Source organism: Tupaia chinensis, unplaced genomic scaffold, assembly GCF_000334495.1.
Source record: "Tupaia chinensis unplaced genomic scaffold, TupChi_1.0 Scaffold000175_1, whole genome shotgun sequence".
NCBI lineage: Eukaryota > Metazoa > Chordata > Mammalia > Scandentia > Tupaiidae > Tupaia > Tupaia belangeri.
The window spans coordinates 1,268,407-1,288,341 of record NW_006159650.1 but is presented as its reverse complement, the minus strand read 5'-3'; the positions used below and the strand labels follow the sequence as shown (position 1 = coordinate 1,288,341).

Genomic DNA, 19,935 nt, shown 5'->3' with positions numbered 1-19,935 from the left:
CTTCGTGAAGAGAGTGAGATCCTATGGGAGCTAAAAGTATGTGGCATGGAAAAGCTCCAAAGGGAAAGTGAAAATGAATGGGATGATTTAACATCTAAGCTCATGGAAAGACTCAGCACTAGCTCAGGTAAGCAAACTAGTGCTCTATGTGAATCTCATATTGCCACCTCTCTGCTGAGAATGTCATGTAGTGGTCCCAACCTTCCAGGCACCGGGGACTAGCCTGGTAGAAGAAAATCCTGCCACAGACCAGCGGTCCAGGGGGAAGGGTTGATTTTGGGATGACCCAAGCACACCACATCCACTGTGCACCATTTCCACCACTATCACCCTGCAGTGTACAATGAAACAATGACAGATCAATAGGGATCGTGCTCCTAGGAGAATCCAATATCACCACTGATCTAACAGGAGGCAGAACCCAGTGGCAATGTGAGTGATGGGAGTGGCTACAAACACAGATGAATCCTCCCTCACCCCCGACTGCCCACCCACCACCGCATGGCCCAAGCCCCCAACAGGCCACGGACTGGCACCCACTCCATACCTGGGGATTGGGGACCTGTGTTAAGGGCCTGCTGCCCCAGTAACACTGATGTCATCTACACTTGAACACCATGACTGGACAAAAAGGAAAATGTGCCCTATACCAGAATCCCACCTGGAAACCCCAGCTAGAGCCACACAGGTGACAGGCCCTCTTTTAACCACACATGTAACACTGACTGCGTGGTCCCCAGCAAGCTGGTTCTCATGGCGAAGACGAGGGAAGGATGTGCCACCCACAAGTCAAGAGCTTGCTCTAGGACCAGCAGTTAGCGTAATGGCTATGTCGCTGGACTCCCACGTAGTTGACCACGGTTTGCGTCCCGGACCCGGTGGCTTAAAACACGCCGGGCACGTGTATGTGCGTGCCCAAGATCCCAAGAGGAGAATGGAGGAGGAGGGATTGTGGCATGGCCATCCCCCCTGGGGGGGTGATTTCTTGCTTTCTGTCTCTCTGTCTCTCTCTCTCTCTGTCTGGTGAGTGCACATGCCCTATAGCGAAAACCTCTCTTAAAAAAAAAAAAAAAAAAAGAGTTTGCTCTGATCTACTTCCACGCCTGCTGGCAAGCTCACAGCAATCTGTGCCTCAATTTCCTTACTAAAAAGACAATTATAATGCTGTACCAATTCAGATAAAAGATATAACAGTATTTCACAAAATGTTCTATGTAAATGAAAACACTCTTAAGTCTAAAAGGCTAGCCCACAACTTAAATCAGCATTTCAAATGACAGGTAAGCCTTCCTCAGGACTTGCTGGAAGAGGCAAAGGGCAGCAGCTAGCCTTTCTCAAGTCCAGTGTGGATCCTTGTCACAGGACTGCAGCACTGACCAGCTGGTGGCCGGGCAAGCAGGTAGTGGCTAGGCTCAGCATTACTGTGTGATGGAGCCAAGTCTGTGGGATTGCACAACCGACGGCTACGGAGAACATTATTCAAAAATCATTCTCTCCAGTCATTCAAAATGCCACATTTCATACAAAAATTAACACGTCTGACCATCTCCCACAAAACAAGGGCAGGAGGCAAGGCTCAGCAACTCTGTGGTCAGAGCTCTTGTTACTCTGCAGGGGCCTGTGGCTGTGCTGGGCCCTGGGACATTCCTCAGAGCAGAGATACAACCACCTTAGCCATCCACAGACTGGTTTAACTAGACACGTTTGAGTACACCAAAACTGGGTTTCTGGGACTGAACGGTGGCACGGAGGTAAAATGCAATGTTTTGTGAGGCTGACCCACATGGGAAGGCTCAGTCTGTACCCAGAGACACCCTGGGTATGCCGGGCATGCAAATACCCACGACCCAGGGTTGGCTGACTGCGGGTGGACTTTGGTGTCAAGGCTTTGATGAGTATGTTTTCTCTGACTCTTTCTCTCAGCCAGGGAAGAAATAAATAAATAAACTCGGGACCAGCAGTTGGCGTAATAGCTATGTCACCGGGCTCCCATGTAGTCGACCACAGTTTGAGTCTCAGATCCGGTGGCTTAAACTCACGCTAGGCCCGTGTGTGTGCGTGACCAAGGTCCCAACGGAAGGGAGTAGAAGGGATTGCAGTGTGGCCATCTCCCCACTTTTTGTCTGTCTCTCTCTGTCTTTCTGGTAAGTGCACATGCCCTATAGCAAAAACCTCAAAACAAAACAAAATAAAAACTTAATTTTTTAAAAAATTGGTTTCTAATGTCAGAATCAAAAAATTACATCTAGAAATGAAAAGAATAAACTAAATCATGGATTAAAAATGTTGCTTCAGGGACAGACAGTGGTGTGGCAGTTAAGGCAGCTGGATCCCATATGGCTGACTATGTGGTTCAAGTCCTAGACCTGGCAGCTTAAGGAACATGCTGGCACATGTGTGTGTATGCCCCAAATTCCAAGATGGAAATGGAAGAGAGGAGAATGCAGCATGGCCGGGGTCGGGGGGTCGGGGAGAGGGCAGGGGGCTGCTTTCTCATTTTCCCAACCTCCCTCTATATCTCTTTCTCTAGTCAACACACAAGGAAACTTTTATAGGAAAATTTTTAAAAAGTTATTTCTTCTTCATGAAAAACAAAACTAACCAGACATATAACACTCACAGGAACATCTTCTGTCCTTTGGCCGTTGGTGTTGGATGAAGGTCTGACTATTGACAAGGGGGGGCCCTGGGAGGCGGGCCTGGTCGCAGGAGCGGCAGAGCTGGGCGCAGCTGTACTCTTGTCCTTTCCTGGACTTGGCTGCAGAGACATGGGGGTTGGGGAGTGGAGGACACAAGAGAGAAGTGAGGTTCAGTTACCTGACCCATCTCATCTTTAGTAAACGGCTCTCTACATCTTGATTTAAAGCATTTCTTAAAAATTCCTGTATTTTATAAATAAGTAAGGATGAAGTGGAACATTTTATTCTTTCCAGATAAAATACCTTTTCCTTTTTCTGTTCATCTAGAATGTATTCTGTCACTCTTTGGACAATTTCATCAATACTCAATCCTGAGAGTGAGTTCTTGTTTTTGTTTCGTACTTTTTTAATGAAACCAGCAAGCTCAGTGCTGAAAGGTAAAGAGGATGATAAATGAAACAGAAAGTCAAGTTTTCTACTACTAAGAAATACTATGTCAGCATTAACACACCAGCCCAACCCAAAACACACACACACACACACACACACACACACACACACACACACACACAGAATTAATGTTAAGACTACATGACAATACTCATTGTATAGGAAGAGCGAAACAGTTTTAAGGCAGAACTGCTTTTTCCAAGTATTTAAGAAAATTTCAGTATTTCTAAATTATTTATTTCAATAGAATTTCAAAGTAACAGCACAGTTGCTAGATCCATTTGAGGTATCCAGTCCTATTTAGAAAACTGACTGCATACAGCCTAGCTATAGCAAACCTTTATGCGAAATCCCTGGACCATCAGACACACCACTGGGTGTGCAAAATCAACAAAACCCCTTCTATCCAAGAGGAACCAAGTTTTGCCGACTTCCTTTGGAAAAATCTAGCCAACAATGAGGTTCAAAGGCTAAACGTTTCACAGTTAATGTCAGGTGGGAGTTATACCTAGCCAACAGGAACTTCGTGTTTATACTACAATATCCCACACAGCTTTCATCTGCAGAAAATTAGGATGCCATTTCCATTTGACTGTAACTGCTAGCAAATATAATCAGGATTACAAACAATTTTATTTATAGGTACTTCTCATAGTTACAATGAGCATATTTTTATAACTGACAGGATAACTGCTACTGCGAGAACTTACAATGTTTCTCTAATTAGGCTGGGCAGTATGCTCATGTGCAGACAGAACAGACTCATTTCCAAATGGCAGGACTTCATCAATAGATAGGAAACATCCATTCTGGCCAATCACATTTTAACAACTACTTTGTTTCCAAATTTCAGTTTCAAAGCCTGTAATTAACATTGTCCTAGAGACAGAAGTAACACACCAGGTGCAGCTTTCTGTCTCCCAGCTGCACCCCAAAGACATGGCCTCTACTTACCCACTGAGCCCAAAGGCACCCCAACCTGGAGAGCAGGGCCAAAGGTGGAGACAGAAACACCTGGAGCACCTGCAACCACCCAGACCCTAACTATAACTGCTGACCCAGGAAACAGCAGTTCTTCTCCTTACTCACTGGAACCTTTTTAAATATGTCCACACAACTCATTATTGAATCTGATCTAATCTTTGCAACTTCACACCTCTAACAAATCAGAAATCTTCTCTAACAAGGCACAACGTGCTACTGCCTTCTCTACTACAAGTGGTTTCCCCCATTGCTTTGCAGTTCATTTACTGATTCGTAACCGGTTTCTGACACTGATCTCATCCCGATCTTAGTAATCTACCAAACTGCCAAGGTTTCTAATGAGTGCTGATTACCCAGTGATCGGTGTTAACACTGTAGCAATGCATGTTCAGAAAAGGTTTACTTCTTGTTTACAAAAAGAAAGAAATGTAGCATGTACTTTCTGAGCAAAACAACTACGTACTCCTCTCCACTTTAGTCTCTAACTAACTGGCCGTGATTTTAACTGGTCAAGAAAGCACAGCTCAATGAAATATGTAATGAATCCAGATATTTTGTACTCATACCTGCTGTGGCATGGGAATACCGCTGACAGGTGCTCAATAATACTGTTGAATGACTTTTTTGGAGACTGGCTTGAACGAGCAGCATGTCCTGGAGGAGCAGGTAGTTTCTGATCCATCTCAGGGCTGTGCTTTGACAGAGCCGCCTGGGCAGCTCTTCTAGGTGCTGGCAGCCGAGTGACTTCACGCTCATGAGAGGGTGACACTGGCAATGGTGCAGCAGCAGCTTCAACTGGGCGATAACCAGCAGAAAGCAGACTCGAACTCTTGTGAGCTGCTGTCTGGTGTCCAGTCTCGTTGCCTGTGGAAGTCCCAGTCCCTCGATCATCAGTGTGTGATGACTTGGAATTTACCTCGGGACAAACCTGTGAAGGAACCACAGAGGCGGATCACTGAGGTCTGCTCTGAGTCAGGAGAAATGTCCAAGGGCAGAAAATGATGGGTAACCACGACTACAAGGAGGTCTGTGCTCTAGTGCACAGCAAACTCAAACATAGTGGATTTTCTTGTTTTAAAAGGATTACTGGGTGGTCAGTAGATGGCATAGTGGTTACATTAGTGGTTATATTGCTGAATTCCCACGTGGCCAACTGCAGTTCGCGTCCTGGACCCAGTGGCTTCAAAAATCACACCAGATGTGCATGTGTGCCCAAAATCCCACGAGGAGAATGGAGGAGAAGGGGCTGCAGCGTGGTTATCCTCCCTGGGGGGTGATTTCTCACTTCCCCTCTCACTGTCTGTCTGTCTGTCTCTCTCTCTGGCCATGAGCCCTAAGGCAAAAATGTCTCTTAAAAAATTACTGGGGCTGTCAAATAGCATGGTGGTTGGGGCATTGGACTCCCTCATGGCTGTGGTTTGAGTCCCGGACCAGGCAGCTTGCTTTTTCATGTCCCCTCTCTCTCTGTCTTTCTCTGTTCAAATTATAATAAAATTAAATAAAGTAATTCTTAAAAAAAAAGAATTATTATGAGCCAGCAGATGGTATGGTGGTTAAGGTGCTGGACTCCCACATGGCCAACCACAGTTCAAGTCTTGGACCTGGTGGCTCACTTTCTCACTTTCCCATCCTCCCTCTCCATCTCTCCATCTCTCTAGTGAACACACATACCCTGCAGCAAACTGAAAAAAAAAATGAAGTTAAATAAATTCTTTAGAAAAAGTTACTGACTATAACTTGTTAGGTGCTAAAATAAGAATACAACTTGGACTTCCTTTTTTTTAAAAAAAGAATTATTTATTTTCATTTGTTATTTTTATTATTGTTAATTTGACCAGAAAGAGAAAGGGAGAAAGCAAGCCGCCAGGTCTGGGACTCGAACTACGGTCAGCATGTGGGAATCCAGTGCCGGCTGTCCCAACACCCCTCCCCTCCCCGCAGAGCTGGCTTCAGGTGTTCTTGGTTCCCATCTCCTCATCCTCAAACAGCTCCGTGCCACTGTTTCTTCCTCGGGCTTGCTAAGCTCTACATGCCACATTATCCCCAGGCCATGTCACATTCTCTCAGGCTCAGTGACTGTGTGCTCCGTGCTGATTAGCACTCAACTTCTATTATTTTGTTTTTTTAGGCTTTTGCCCTTGGGCACATGTGTTCATCGGAGACAGACTGAGGGAAAGTGAGAAGTTACCCTCCAGGGGGGATGGCCACGCCACAATCCCTTCTCCTCCATTCTCCTCTCAGGATTTTGGGCACACATGCACATACACCTGGTGTGATTTCCAGGCCTCCGGGTCCAGGACTCAAACTGATTGGCCAGGTGGAATCCAGTGCCTTAACCACCACACCATTTGCTGGCCTCAGGGCTCACTTTTAAAAATTTTCCAGTCTGGAAATGTTCCTGAGCTTCAAATCTGCAAATCCACTTGGTGATTGTACGGCCACTCAAACTTGTCAAGCTCGAGCCAGCCCCAGTTCAGTCTCCTGGAACCTGCTTCTCCCCTGGTGCCCACCCATAGGCAGGACCCTGGACTTCCCCCTCAACTCCTCCCACTCCTCACAATGCCACAGTACAGTACAACTGTACCTCCTAAATACCTCTTGGATCTGTTCTCTCCCCTGACCTCCAACCCCTCATCTAGGATATGGCTGATGGCAGAAGCTTAGAGCTGGCAGCTGAAAAGAACTCCAGCCCTCTGTAGCCACTTCTCACTGCTGTCAACACTGCTACAGCATATGAATATGTTGCTGTTCTCTGACTCGAAACCTATACCTGTGTCCTAGTGATCAGGGGAAAAATCCAGACTACTTGCCATGGCTCACAGAACAGGGCTCCCTTGATTCTGGTCCCCGGCTCTTCTACTGGGTTGTTGGAAAAGTCATGATGCATTTTTGCATAGAAAAAATATGTCATGATTTCTCCAATAGCCCAATGGAGAGCCCCCTTCGTCATACTCAGTTCTTGACAGCCATGAACAGAATGGGTTCTGCAGCTTTCCTTCTAGTCTCCAAATACGCTATTTCTTCCATCTAGAACACTCTAGATATGCTGCAGGCACCTTCCGGTGTGGAAAACCTCAGAGGCTCGCTTGTAATTCTGTGTTGAAGGCTGTCCTTCCCAAGCCCACGTACACTTCAAGATGCAGCCCTCGCCTGACCTTCGGCACCACGGAATACTCAACAATGAAGAAAGGGGAGATGGGATACCAAGGAAAGGATTTCAGGGCCACATGTCACTCAAGTTCCTGCCATGCAGAGCGTTCTGGGGATTTGGGACATGAATATTCTTGAATATTTATAAAATCGCTTACACTAAAATTACAGATTAATTCTAAAATATTCTATTGAGATCCAGTTTTTTCCTCTCTGTATCTGCTACAGGAACTTTGAAAAACTGTAAATGAAAGGTGATCCTTAATTCTAAATAAAATTCTATTTCTAATTTAGTTACAATGGAGAGAAAAAAATATTTTCTATGAAGAGAAAAAAACTTTGGGAGATGGATGAACGAGATTCCCACTGTCCTTACCTACTATCCACTGAAACCACAGCCAAGAAAAAAAAAAATTATGAAAAAAAAAAACCAAAAAACTTTGGGGGATCAGCAGTTAGCATAATGGCTACGTTGCTGGACTCCTATGTAGTTGACCACGGTTTGAGTCCCAGACCTGGTGGCTTAAAACTCACGCCGGGCGCTTGTGTGTGTGTGCCCAAGATCCTGAAAGGAGAATAGAGAAGGAATTGCAGCGTGGCCATCCTCCTGGGGGGTGATTTCTCGCTTTCTGTCTCTCTGTCTCTTTCTGCCTTTCTGGCGAGTGAGTGCACGTGCCCTATAGCAAAAACATCTCCCCCCCAAAAAAATAGAAACCCCAAAACTTTGGATTTCAACAGAATGTTCCACTCAGTTTAAGGTGGTCATACAAATATTGTTGTGGATGAATCTGCAGTAAGTTTGAATGCTTAGTGTGCAAGGTCCTGGTGGGAGAGAGACGCTAGACTAGGCTGAGGAAGGAGCACCCATCCAACGGAGACCTAACGCACAGGATGGAGTCCTGGGGGAGGGCCAATAGAGCGCAGCCCCTGCCCGAGTGCTCCGGGAAGGCTGCCCATAGGGCCAGGGTGGTGTTCCAGGCTGGGAACAGCCCAGGCACAGGTCTGGCAACAGCAGGAAAGTGTAAATCAGGTGCTGAGGACAACAGTCTCCTGTCCTTACAAACCAGAAGATTTCAATGTTGCACCGAAATATTCTGAAACCTATCTCCAGTCAACTCCGGAACAGAGTCCTTCTGCAAAGTTTCACAGTCTGATCTCCTTTGGGCCTAATTCACTGAATGGCGCTTATGTCTAAATTTAAGAAATATGTATCCCAGAATACACTAAGGTAACACCAGACCTAGCCATATTATAAAGTCCACAAAATATAATACTTTTCTTTACCATGCTGCATAGTTTAAAATAAAAAGATAAGGTCTGGCAATCATTATTATTCAAAAGATTCAGCAAGTATTCCAAACTACAAGTAAGATACGACACGCCAGACCAACAAAGCCTTGTATGTCTCAAGGATAGTGCTTTTTTTTTGTTTTTTCCTTCTTCCCCTCCATATTTGATGAGGAAACAGATCGTAAGTTTTAGATTCTGGTTCTATGCCCCGAAACAAACATGTAAGAATGAATATAATCCCCTGTGGTCAGAGTACAGAGGTACCTGCTACTCCTGGGTTACTTGCTCAAATGCAGGACTACACACACACACACACATACACACACACCCTGCAGCATCCAGGGAAAAAACAAGATAAGCTAAGTAAACACAACAGATTGTACCAACAGTGTATCTGTCTTAGCCCTGTCCTCATATACAGACGTAAAAAGATGGCTCTTTTATTTATATAAGAATGTTTTAGGACCAGCAGTTGGCGTAATGGCTATGTCACTGAACTCCCATGTAGTCGACCTCAGTTCGAGTCCTGGACCCGGTGGCTTAAACTCATACCAGGCATGTGTGCGTGCATGCCCAAGATCCCAAGAGGAGAATGGAGGAGAAGGGAATGCGATGTGGCCATCTGGGGGGGTGATTTCTCGCTTTCTGTCTCTCTGCCTCTCTCTGTCTTCCTGGCGAGTGCACGCACCCCATAGCAAAAACCTCTCAAAAAAAAAAAAAGGGACCAGCAGTTAGCGTAATGTTGCTGGACTCCCATGTAGTCAACCGTGGTTCGAGTCCCGGGCCTGCCGGCTTAAATTCACGCCGGGTGCGTGCGTGCGTGCCCAAGATCCCAAGGGGAGACTAGAGCAGAAGGGCTTGTGGCATGGCCATCCCCCCGGGAAGTGATTTCTCGCATTCTGTCTCGCTGTCTCTCTGGCGAGCGCACATACCCTATAGCAAAAATGTCTCCAAAAAAAAACCAAAAAAAAAAAAAAAAGAATGTTTTAAAGCTTAAAAGGTTAACCAGTAGCAGCAATAACAAAAACATTAAGGTAATTATTAATCCTCGCCCTCCTCAGTGTCAGAAAACAACAACAAACGACTACTTTGGCCAGTTCAGAACGACTATGGTTCATTATGTAATACACTTACCCTGGCATAGGCAGGAAATGAAAGCTCAGAGATCTGCACTTCAGGAAGTTTGCTGAGCTGAGAACCATTTTTAATTGCCTTAATTTGTTCTTCAAATTGAGACTATGAGTAGAAAGGAAAGTATTAAGTTTTTCAAATAAATTCCAAAGGGGGGAAAATCACAAATATCAATTAATACCTTTTTCTTTACTCTATACTACAAATGGTTGACAATTTTCCAAGATGCAAGTATTAAAACAATTACTCCTAACACAGAAACAAGTTCAAAGTAACACCTCATTAATCAATTAGCAATAATCGCGCCTCGGATAAACCTCATTGGCTACGATACTGCCACTGTGCAAAGCTCACCTCATTAATCAGAATACTTTATAACATCAAACATAAGTTCTCTACTATTATCAATCTAGGGCAGAGTTTAAGACAGTTAATGAAGAAAAATAAGACTTTTATTAAAAAATCCTAGTAACTTGAACAAAAAACATGCTATTGCCATTAGCAGGTCAGAAAAGAAAGTTTTTTCGGAGAGGTTTTCGCTATAGGGTGCGTGCACTCGCCAGACTGACAGAGAGACAGAAAGCAAGAAATCACCCCCCCAGGGGGGATGGTCACGCCGCAATCTCTTCTTCTCCATTCTCCTCTTGGGATCTTGGGCACGCACGCACATGCGCCCGGTGTGAGTTTTAAGCCACTGGGTCCGGGACGGGAACCGCAGTCGACTACGTGGGAGTCTAGCGACATAGCCATTACACTAACTGCTGGTTCCCAGAAAAGAAAGTTTTAATATGACAGCATAACCATCACAAAGATTTTGACAGAAGTATAATGTATTATTTGGGACCAGCAGTTCACATAATGGCTATGGTGCTGGATTCCCATGTAGTCAAGTGCAGTTCAAGTCCCAGACCTGGTGGCTTGAACTCACGCTGGGAGTGTATACATGCGTGCCCAAGATCCCAAGAGGAGAATGGAGAAGGGATTGCGGCGTGGCCATCCCCTCTCTGGGGTGATTTCTCGCTTTCTGTCTCTCTCTGTCTTTCTGGTGAGCACACGCACTCTATAGCAAAAATCTCTCAAAAAAAAAAATGTTTCTTTTATAACTTACCTTTGCTTTCTCAATTTCTTTTGTAACATTAGAAAGAAAGGATTCCCATGAATGTATATCAGATTCCATGTTTGGATGAGCTGCAGAATCACTGAAAAAGTATAAAAATATAAAATGCTTATATCCACTTTAGAAATTAAAAATTAAAAGCACTAAGGTAAAAACAAAAATGCACATTTAAACATTATCATACAGGGAAAAAAGGAACAACTATTTTAAAAGTATTGTGTTATCTTACAAACTTGCCACTAGAAACACTTCAGGAAATTTTAATGACTAATATAAAATATAAAGACCCCAAAACTGGTGGGCAGAGGAAAAATATTCTTCTGAATTATCATTTCTCTCCCCAAATTTGAAAACTTGACCATTCTTCATTTGACATCTTGTTTACCATTAAAGGCTGTCTTTGCATTTAAAAGAATTAAAATCGGAAACCTGGGCATTTCAAACATTTCCATAAATTCCTAACTTCTACTGTATCGTAAGTATAAAGAATGGGGCCTGACAGATTAAGACAAATTTATCATCTCAGGACATTATGAATCTGATCTACTGAAAGAGACAGGCAAACTTAAGACTCATAATGGAGAAGCTCAGTAACACCGTCAATCTGTGATGATCTGTTCTATCACACACTAAGAAAAACTAGAACATTCCTTTTGTACCTTTTCTCTTGCCAGGAACAGGCAGAGTAAGCATAGCATCCCCAAGAAAGAATCTAAGCTTGCTAGGAAGCTCAGTGGAAGGAAGTCAATACTATTTGGTAAATGAGCGTTGAGCTCTCTGCTCGTCAGAAAAGCCACCGTGCAGACAGCCTGGGCTCAGTGCTTCCTACAGGCGCAGGGGCACCCCTCCGTCTCAGCCCAGCTGCCCTAGTCCTGGAACCCGAGTCGGCTTGTTAGTTTAACTTTCACTGGAAACATTTTCCCATAAAAAATTAAATCTTGGGGGCCAGCAAGTGGTGTGGTGGGTAAAGACACTGGACTCTCACATGACCAGCTGCTGTTCAAGTCCTGGATCTGGTGGCTTGCTTTAACAAAGTTAAATAAAATAATTCTTTAAAAGAATTAAATCTTGAAAATTAAGAAATAAAGACCTATACACTAAAACTGCTTTCACACTGCCCATACAATCTCTTGTTCAATTCTAAAGGTTTGAAATTTGAATAAAATAGTAGTAGTAGCAGGAAGAGTAAAGGACTTCAGATTAAAATCACAAAACCTGTGTGGGGAACATGACAGATGGACCACATGAAAAGTATAAAAAGGGTTTAGAACAGTTTTCCCATGTGTGAAAACACACGGAGAAGAGCTGAGTGCTAAGCTGAGGAAGACCCTCTAGGATTCCCAAGTAAACCTGATTCTAAAACAAAAACAGATAAAGATTATGGGCAGTAGAAAAAAATATAACGTATGTGATTATCCTTCATACTGACTCCCAGTCTCTGCGATGGAGACTATTAAATAATAGCTACTATAGAAAACAATTTGACAAAAAAGTTTAAGAAGTCTTGAAAATGTGATCTTTACTGCATAGAAATGACTAACAATGCATATGCAGATCTTATCATACTGCAGTACATCTTATATCAACAAAAACTTGCCACAACTCAACTATCATACCACACGGTATTGGATAAAGTAGGGTATGTTCATATGCTGAAACACTATTCAACCTTTCAAATTAGGCTGAAGAAATTTATACTATTTACTGAAAAAACAGGTAAACAAATGTTCAAATTCTTAACAAATTTATTACAAAATATTAGCAAGTTATAGCTGGACGATTTCATAATTTTTGTTTTGATTTTACAACTGATTTTGTATAATGATCCAAACAGTTAAAAAAAAAAAGTTTAATTTCGTAAGCAGTTCTGGTTTTGTTTCTTTAATGACATGCAGAGAAAGCAGCCGTCAGGCCATGTTACCTGCTCACTAGCTTCAGGCTCTTCAGGTAGGCCTCTGCTTGTGACTCCATGATCTGTAGCTTAAACACTTTGCTCTCCTTCCAGTTTTCAAGCACAGATACCTATCAGTAGATCACAGGACATTTAAGTGTTTTATAAATGAAGCCTTGAAGCCATTTTAAGGATCAAAACCTGAATATTCTAAACCATTTTCCAGTTTCTCCTTAAATGAGAGAGGATGACAGAATCACCAGAACTTGACTATTTTATAACTCCACCCAGATGAACATGAATTAAAACGTCAGGATTTGAAAACGGAGTAACAGAATGACACTAAAATCATGTACCTACGTGATCTGTTTCACAGATATGAAATGGGACACACGGCTTCTGCTTAGAACACGCAGGCACAGAGCCAGGTGAACTGCGTGCACACACCTGGCGTGAGTTATCTACGGGCCTGTCCACGGTGAGCAGGCGACACAGGCTCACAGAGCAACGCTGAGGCTGCACCCTCTCTAACTAAAAAGCTTCAGAGCAGCTGTTTTTGGAACAGGCATCAAAAGCCTCTGGGGCACACTTTAAAAATTTTAAACTCTGGTTTCCCCGCCAGCCAACTGGCCATTTTTGTAAGAATCACTGCAGGAAACAAAGAACAGTCTAACTTTAATCCAGCTGTTGATAATCTTTTACACCAGGGCCCCACTAGGGAAACCTGCTTGCCAACTGTGGTAAATGTGAACTGAACACGCTCAGAAATACAGATGTATGTGTGGGACCCACGCGGTATAGCCACATATTGTATAATGATGTCCCGGTCAGTGACAGACCACATATGTGACAGCGATCCCATTAAAGGCCACAGGCTCTAGCTCACAGATGTGCCGCAGGCTAGACCATCTGGATCTGTGTACGTCTGCTCTGTGACGTATGTATAATGACAGAATCACCTAAAGACGCACTTCTCGGAACATATCCCCATTACATGACAGGACTGTATTGCACTTTGGGTCTTTCTTCCAAAGCAGCTGCAGGGTAGATATTTAGCTAGAAGCCTAATGTTAGCAGACTGCCTATGCTGAGCCTTTTCTTATTTTCTCAGAATAATCATAGACACACATACCAATAAATATCATTTATTTCTCAATGAGAAAAATATGGACAACCATGTTTCAGGAGCTAAATAAAACACGACCTGATGTCATTATTATTTTGTTAATTGTCTCAGTAATCTCTGACCAGTGTAGTGACACTGGCATATATTCTCCTATGGGGAGGGAGGATTATATTCTTAAAAAGTAGATTACACTCAAGTTCCTCAAGTGCTGGCAAATATGTCTTACGGTTGGCTACTCCATGGTATGTACTTGACTCAGTCCGATAAGGCTATTTCTCAGTGAACTGTATGGGAAATGCCTGAATTAGCATGTTAAATACAGAAAAAGTTGTTTACAAAATCTGGAGTACCTCTAAGTAATGACACGAGCATAAAGGTAAAAAATAAAAAAGCTATAGATAGGCAGGGAAAAAGAGTGGCTATTTTAAGGAGGCAGGATTAAGGGAGACAAGGAATTCCTTAACTATCACACCAAACCCGAGTCATGCAGTTAGGTCTCACAGGTAATGAAAGACACATGAGAGCAAAGAGATGACATCCTGCCACACCCACCGTCACACGCGTGTACGGGACCCACCTCTGCAGCCACAGCTCTTTGGTGACTCTCTTCGCACTGCTCCTTCCCTTTCTTTATACACTCATCCAGCTTCATCTTCTCATTTGCGAATGTGTTATTGCAAACGCTAAGGAGAAAAAAATGCAACCACTGAGGACTACAAAGGCTTCAGGCCAGGTTAGCTAGGAAACCATGCTGTGAAAAGACACCTCATCTTCTAGGGTAACTTCTGGTCTCTTATTTTACTACATAACACACTCTGCGCTTTACAAATGGTCAAAGGTAGACAAGACACTGAAAGCGAGCACTTGTGGGGAAGGCTGAGAAATGATGAGGGCACCGCATTCGCTCAAAACGTCTTTCCCTCATCCTTTAAGCCAGAAATTCTACTTTGATGCTTTGTTACAAGGAAATCAGCAAAAGGAAAAAAGTGATCTATTCAAAATTATTCAAGGTGGAGTCAGCAGGTGGTATAGTAGTTAAGCTGCTGGACTCCCGTGTGGCTGACCACGGTTCAAGTCCCGGACTTAGCAGCCTGAAAAATCACGCTGGGTGCATGTGTGTGCATGCCCCCAAATCCCAGGAGAATGAAGGAGAAGGAATTACAGCCATGGCTATCCCCCATGGGGGGTGATTTCTCACTTTCTCACAAAATCTGGAGTATATCTATGTAATGACACAAGCGTAAAGGTAAAAAAAATTTAAAATCTATACAAAGATAAGGAAAAAGAGTGGCTATTTTAGGGAGGCAGGATTAAGGGTGGTTTCTCACTTTCCCTCTCAATGTCTCTCTCCTACAAATGCATGCACTCTATGGCAAAACAAAAACAAAACCAAAATTAATCATGACAGTACTCTTACGACAGCTAGAAAATGTGCATAAATCACAGGGCCTACTGCACAGTTCGAGTCCTGGAACCACAGCTTGAAAATCATAAGAGGCACATGTGCACGCATGTCCAAAACCCTAAGAGGAGAATGAAGGAGAAGGGACTGCAGCATGGTCATCCACCCAGAGAGTGGTTTCTCATTTTCCCGTTTCTGTCTGTCTCTTTCTGGCAAGTGCACGTGCTCTATAGCAAAACTAAAAAAAAAACAAAAAACTGGTCTCTTATTTTACTACATAACACACTCTGCGCTTTACAAATGGTCAAAGGTAGACAAGACACTGAAAGCGAGCACTTGTGGGGAAGGCTGAGAAATGATGAGGGCACCGCATTCGCTCAAAACGTCTTTCCCTCATCCTTTAAGCCAGAAATTCTACTTTGATGCTTTGTTACAAGGAAATCAGCAAAAGGAAAAAAGTGATCTATTCAAAATTATTCAAGGTGGAGTCAGCAGGTGGTATAGTAGTTAAGCTGCTGGACTCCCGTGTGGCTGACCACGGTTCAAGTCCCGGACTTAGCAGCCTGAAAAATCACGCTGGGTGCATGTGTGTGCATGCCCCCAAATCCCAGGAGAATGAAGGAGAAGGAATTACAGCCATGGCTATCCCCCATGGGGGGTGATTTCTCACTTTCTCACAAAATCTGGAGTATATCTATGTAATGACACAAGCGTAAAGGTAAAAAAAATTTAAAATCTATACAAAGATAAGGAAAAAGAGTGGCTATTTTAGGGAGGCAGGATTAAGGGTGGTTTCTCACTTTCCCTCTCAATGTCTCTCTCCTACAAATGCATGCACTCTATGGCAAAACAAAAACAAAACCAAAATTAATCATGACAGTACTCTTACGACAGCTAGAAAATGTGCATAAATCACAGGGCCTACTGCACAGTTCGAGTCCTGGAACCACAGCTTGAAAATCATAAGAGGCACATGTGCACGCATGTCCAAAACCCTAAGAGGAGAATGAAGGAGAAGGGACTGCAGCATGGTCATCCACCCAGAGAGTGGTTTCTCATTTTCCCGTTTCTGTCTGTCTCTTTCTGGCAAGTGCACGTGCTCTATAGCAAAACTAAAAAAAAAAAAAAAAAAGACCTTGGCCAAGGTGGGAATGGAAATGTACATAAAAAGCAGTGAATGAGAGAAACAGAATACAGCTTTGACCATGAGTAGACTGGTTACCAGTAGGTGAAACACATCGTTTCTACTAACAAAGGTTAAAAAGAAACTTTATAGATTCAAATAAAATTCTTTAATGGACCTATAACTACATAGCAATAAGACCAATAAACCGCTACTCTAGAGTTGAGACTAGGACTTCAAGTAACCCAAAAGAAAAGTTTGTTAAACACATTTTTAGTTTCAGGGTAAAGAAAAATTGGAGTAATTTTTTTTTTTTTTTTTTTTAATGGGGTTTTTGCTAGTGTGTGTGCTCGCTGGAAAGACAGAGAGAGAAAGAGAGACAGAAGGCAAGAAATCACTCCCCGGGGGGATGGCCACGCTGCAATCCCTTTTCCTCCATTCTCCTCTCGGGATTTTGGGCATGCACATAAACACGCCTGGTGTGAGGTTAAGCCACCGGGTCCAGGACTGGAACTACGTTCAACTATATGGGAGTTCAGCAACATAGCCATTACGCCAACTGCTGGTCCCCAAAAAGGAATAATTGACAACAAATAAATTCAGGATTTCTTATACTGACAATAGAAAATAAAAACAAAAACCTTGTAAAATAAAAATACTTAGTGTTTTTAAAAAATATACTTAATTATTAATTTAAATATTAAATAGAAATAAAATAGAAACATAATTATTTAAACAAAACAGAGAGGTAACACTATATTCAGAAATCCAGTGTTCTAGTCCCTCTGGTATTAAAAGTATAAGACATAAAATTTAAGTTTTACTTGCCTGGTTTCAAGTGACTGATCCAGATGTAATTCATGTTCTGTATCATTTCCATTATTTTTCTCTGTATACCTAGAAAAGCAAAATTACCAAATTTTAATGAATTCTCAAAGATTTTTAAAACATGATCTTACAGAGTAAATTCCACCCATATCCATACAAACATTTCTTGAACTTCTTTTTTACATTTTGTTTCATTTCTAGTATCTTCTACACAAAGAATTTGGGGCCATTTTCCTTTTAGAAAGTTTTCCAGAAGCAGATCACCTTTTTCTTCACTCTGAGTCATTGGCTTACAGGAAAATTACCCCTTCCTCAGCCCAAGAAGTGCATCTCAAGATGGTTTCAACACAAGACAGAGAGCACGGGTATATAGCATTGTCATCAGTAAAACCAGTGGTTCTCAGTCAAAACAAGAATATATGGGGACCAGCAGTTAGAGTAATGGCTATGTGGCTGAACTCCCATGTAGTCGACCGCAGTTCGAGTCCCAGACTTAAACTCATGCTTAACTCATGCCGGGTGCATGCGCGTGCGTGCCCAAGATCCTGAGAGGAGGATGGAGGAGAAGGGATTGCAGCATGGCCATCCCCCCGGGGGGGTGATTTCTCGCTTTCTGTCTGTCTGTCTGTCACAGCATCATTTCTTCCACATTTTGCTGTGTGGGAAACTAGCACCTTAACCACTATACCACCTGCCGCCCTGGGAGTGAAAATTCTGAAGACAGTATTTACTATTCTTCATTCTCTTATGAACTGCCCAAATGTAATGCTAGCAAGACTCATAATTAAATCATCTGGTCATATGGCATGGAACGTGACAGAAAAATAAAAATTGCCGTCGAAAAGTGAATGTATGGTGTGGCCCCCCCATACAGGCTCCCCATTACTCATGCGAGGCCTGTGGTTTGCTTCAAGCAGCAGAATGTGGAAGAAATGATGCTGTGACAGTTTGGGGCCTGAACTCTCTCTCAGAAGGCCTGGCAGCCAGCCTCTACTTCTACACCCCTAGGAGTCTTAGAAACCACTGAAGAAGACTGACCAGCATGCTAGAGGCCAGAATGCTGGAAGACCATATAGATGCCAAGTCACAAGGAAAGGCTACATGTAGAGGAGACTAATTAAGAGGCCATATCACTCCAGCATTCTGGCTGAGCCCAGCCCCAGCTAACTACAGCCATGTTTAGGGATGACTGGCAAGACCAGCAGAGGAATGGCCCAGCTGAACTTAGCCGAGAGGCGAGATAATGAGCAGATATTGTAAAAAGGCTGTTAACTTAAGCCACTGAGTTGTTGTTCTTGTTGTTTCGGAGAGGTTTTTGCTATAGGGTGCATGCCCTCCCAGAAAGACAGAGAGAGACAGAGAGATAGAAAGCGAGAAATCACCCCCCAGGGGAGATGGCCACGCTGCAACCCCTTCTCCACCATGCTCCTCCTGGGATCTTGGGCACGCATGCACACGCGCCTGGCGTGAGTTTAAGCCACAGGGTCTGGGACTCGAACCACATTCGGCTACATGGGAGTTCAGTGATATAGCCATCACGCTAACTACTGGTCCCAGCCACTGAGTTTTGGGTGTTCTGTAACATAGCACTAGGTAACAATCTGAGAAGTGACATGACACATCACTTTTTAAAGCAAAGGGAGGTAAGGAGTAGATCATAGAATATTTTAAAACACACTGTGCCCATCTGACAATTATGCACAGGATCACTATGTATTACTAAATCCCTCACACGAGACAAAATTTCAGTAATTTAAAGATTCAGGATGGAGGCCAGCAGGTGGCATGGTGGTTAAGGCACTGTATTCCCACATGGTTGACCATGGTTCAAGTCCCACATGGTCATCCAAGGTTCAAGTCCCAGATCCGACAGCTTGAAAATCATGCTGGAGATAGGGACCAGCAGTAAGCGTAATGACTATGCTGCTGGACTCCCATGTAGTCGACCACAGTTCACGTCCCGAACCCGGTGGCTTAAAACTCACGCCGGGCGCATGTGCGTGTGTGCCCAAGATCCCAAGAGGAGAATGGAGGAGAAGGGATTACGGCATGGCCGTCTCCCCTGGGGGGTGATTTCTCACTTTCTGTCTCTCTCTGTCTGTCTGGAGAACGCATGCGCCCCATGGCAAAAACCTCTCAAAAAAAAAAAAAGAAAGAAAATCATGCTGGGTGCGTGTGTGTGTGTGTGTTTGTGTGTGTGTGTGTGTGTGCCCAGCATCCTAGAAGGAGAATGAAGGGGATGTGGCATGGCCATTCCCCATCTCTGTCTTCTCCAGATAGTGTACATGCCCTGTGGCAAAAATCTTAAAAAAAAAAAAAAGATGAAAGTAACTATAAATCATTATAGAATTTTAGTAGAAAGAATCTCAGATCCAGTCTGGCCTCTCATTTTACCAATAAGAAAGAAAAGGTTCAAAGGTAACGTTCATGGTAATGGGTAGTATTCACACCAGAAGGAACCCGTTCTTGGTTGACTCCAATTCCCACACTACTCCCATTTTCATATACTTTATCTGAAAACATGGTAGGCTGAGGAAAAACTTTAGGTGTGATAATAATTCCAGCGGTGCTTTTTCTTTTCTTTTCTTTTCTTTTTTTAAGAGGTTTGCTATAGGGCACATGTACTCACCAGAGAAACAAAACAGACAGATGAAAGTGAGAAATTCCCCCCTGAAAGTGGGATGGCCATGTTGTAATCCCTTCTCCATTCTCCTCTAGGGATTTTGGGTACACATGCACATGTACCCAGCATGAGTTTCAAGCCTCCAGATCTGGGACTTGAACCGTTGTCAGCCATGTGACAG

General features: G+C 43.4%; 1 protein-coding gene and 1 pseudogene across 10 annotated transcripts in view; both read right to left on the bottom strand.

Annotated features, from left to right (window-relative positions):
• The window catches only part of TTC3 (tetratricopeptide repeat domain 3), a 154,377-nt gene that overhangs the window by 6,310 nt on the left and 128,132 nt on the right, over window positions 1-19,935 (bottom strand). For all 10 annotated transcript variants that reach the window (XM_027770952.1, XM_027770958.1, XM_027770954.1 and 7 more), the window contains 8 exons: window positions 17,132-17,200; window positions 14,356-14,461; window positions 12,683-12,783; window positions 10,753-10,843; window positions 9,648-9,749; window positions 4,640-5,001; window positions 2,943-3,069; window positions 2,621-2,758 (listed from right to left, as the gene is read on the bottom strand). In XM_027770952.1, coding sequence (XP_027626753.1) covers window positions 2,621-2,758; window positions 2,943-3,069; window positions 4,640-5,001; window positions 9,648-9,749; window positions 10,753-10,843; window positions 12,683-12,783; window positions 14,356-14,461; window positions 17,132-17,200 — 1,096 coding nt within the window. The remainder of the gene's footprint in view (window positions 1-2,620; window positions 2,759-2,942; window positions 3,070-4,639; window positions 5,002-9,647; window positions 9,750-10,752; window positions 10,844-12,682; window positions 12,784-14,355; window positions 14,462-17,131; window positions 17,201-19,935) is intronic.
• Window positions 9,865-9,995, bottom strand: LOC114007438 (uncharacterized; annotated as a pseudogene).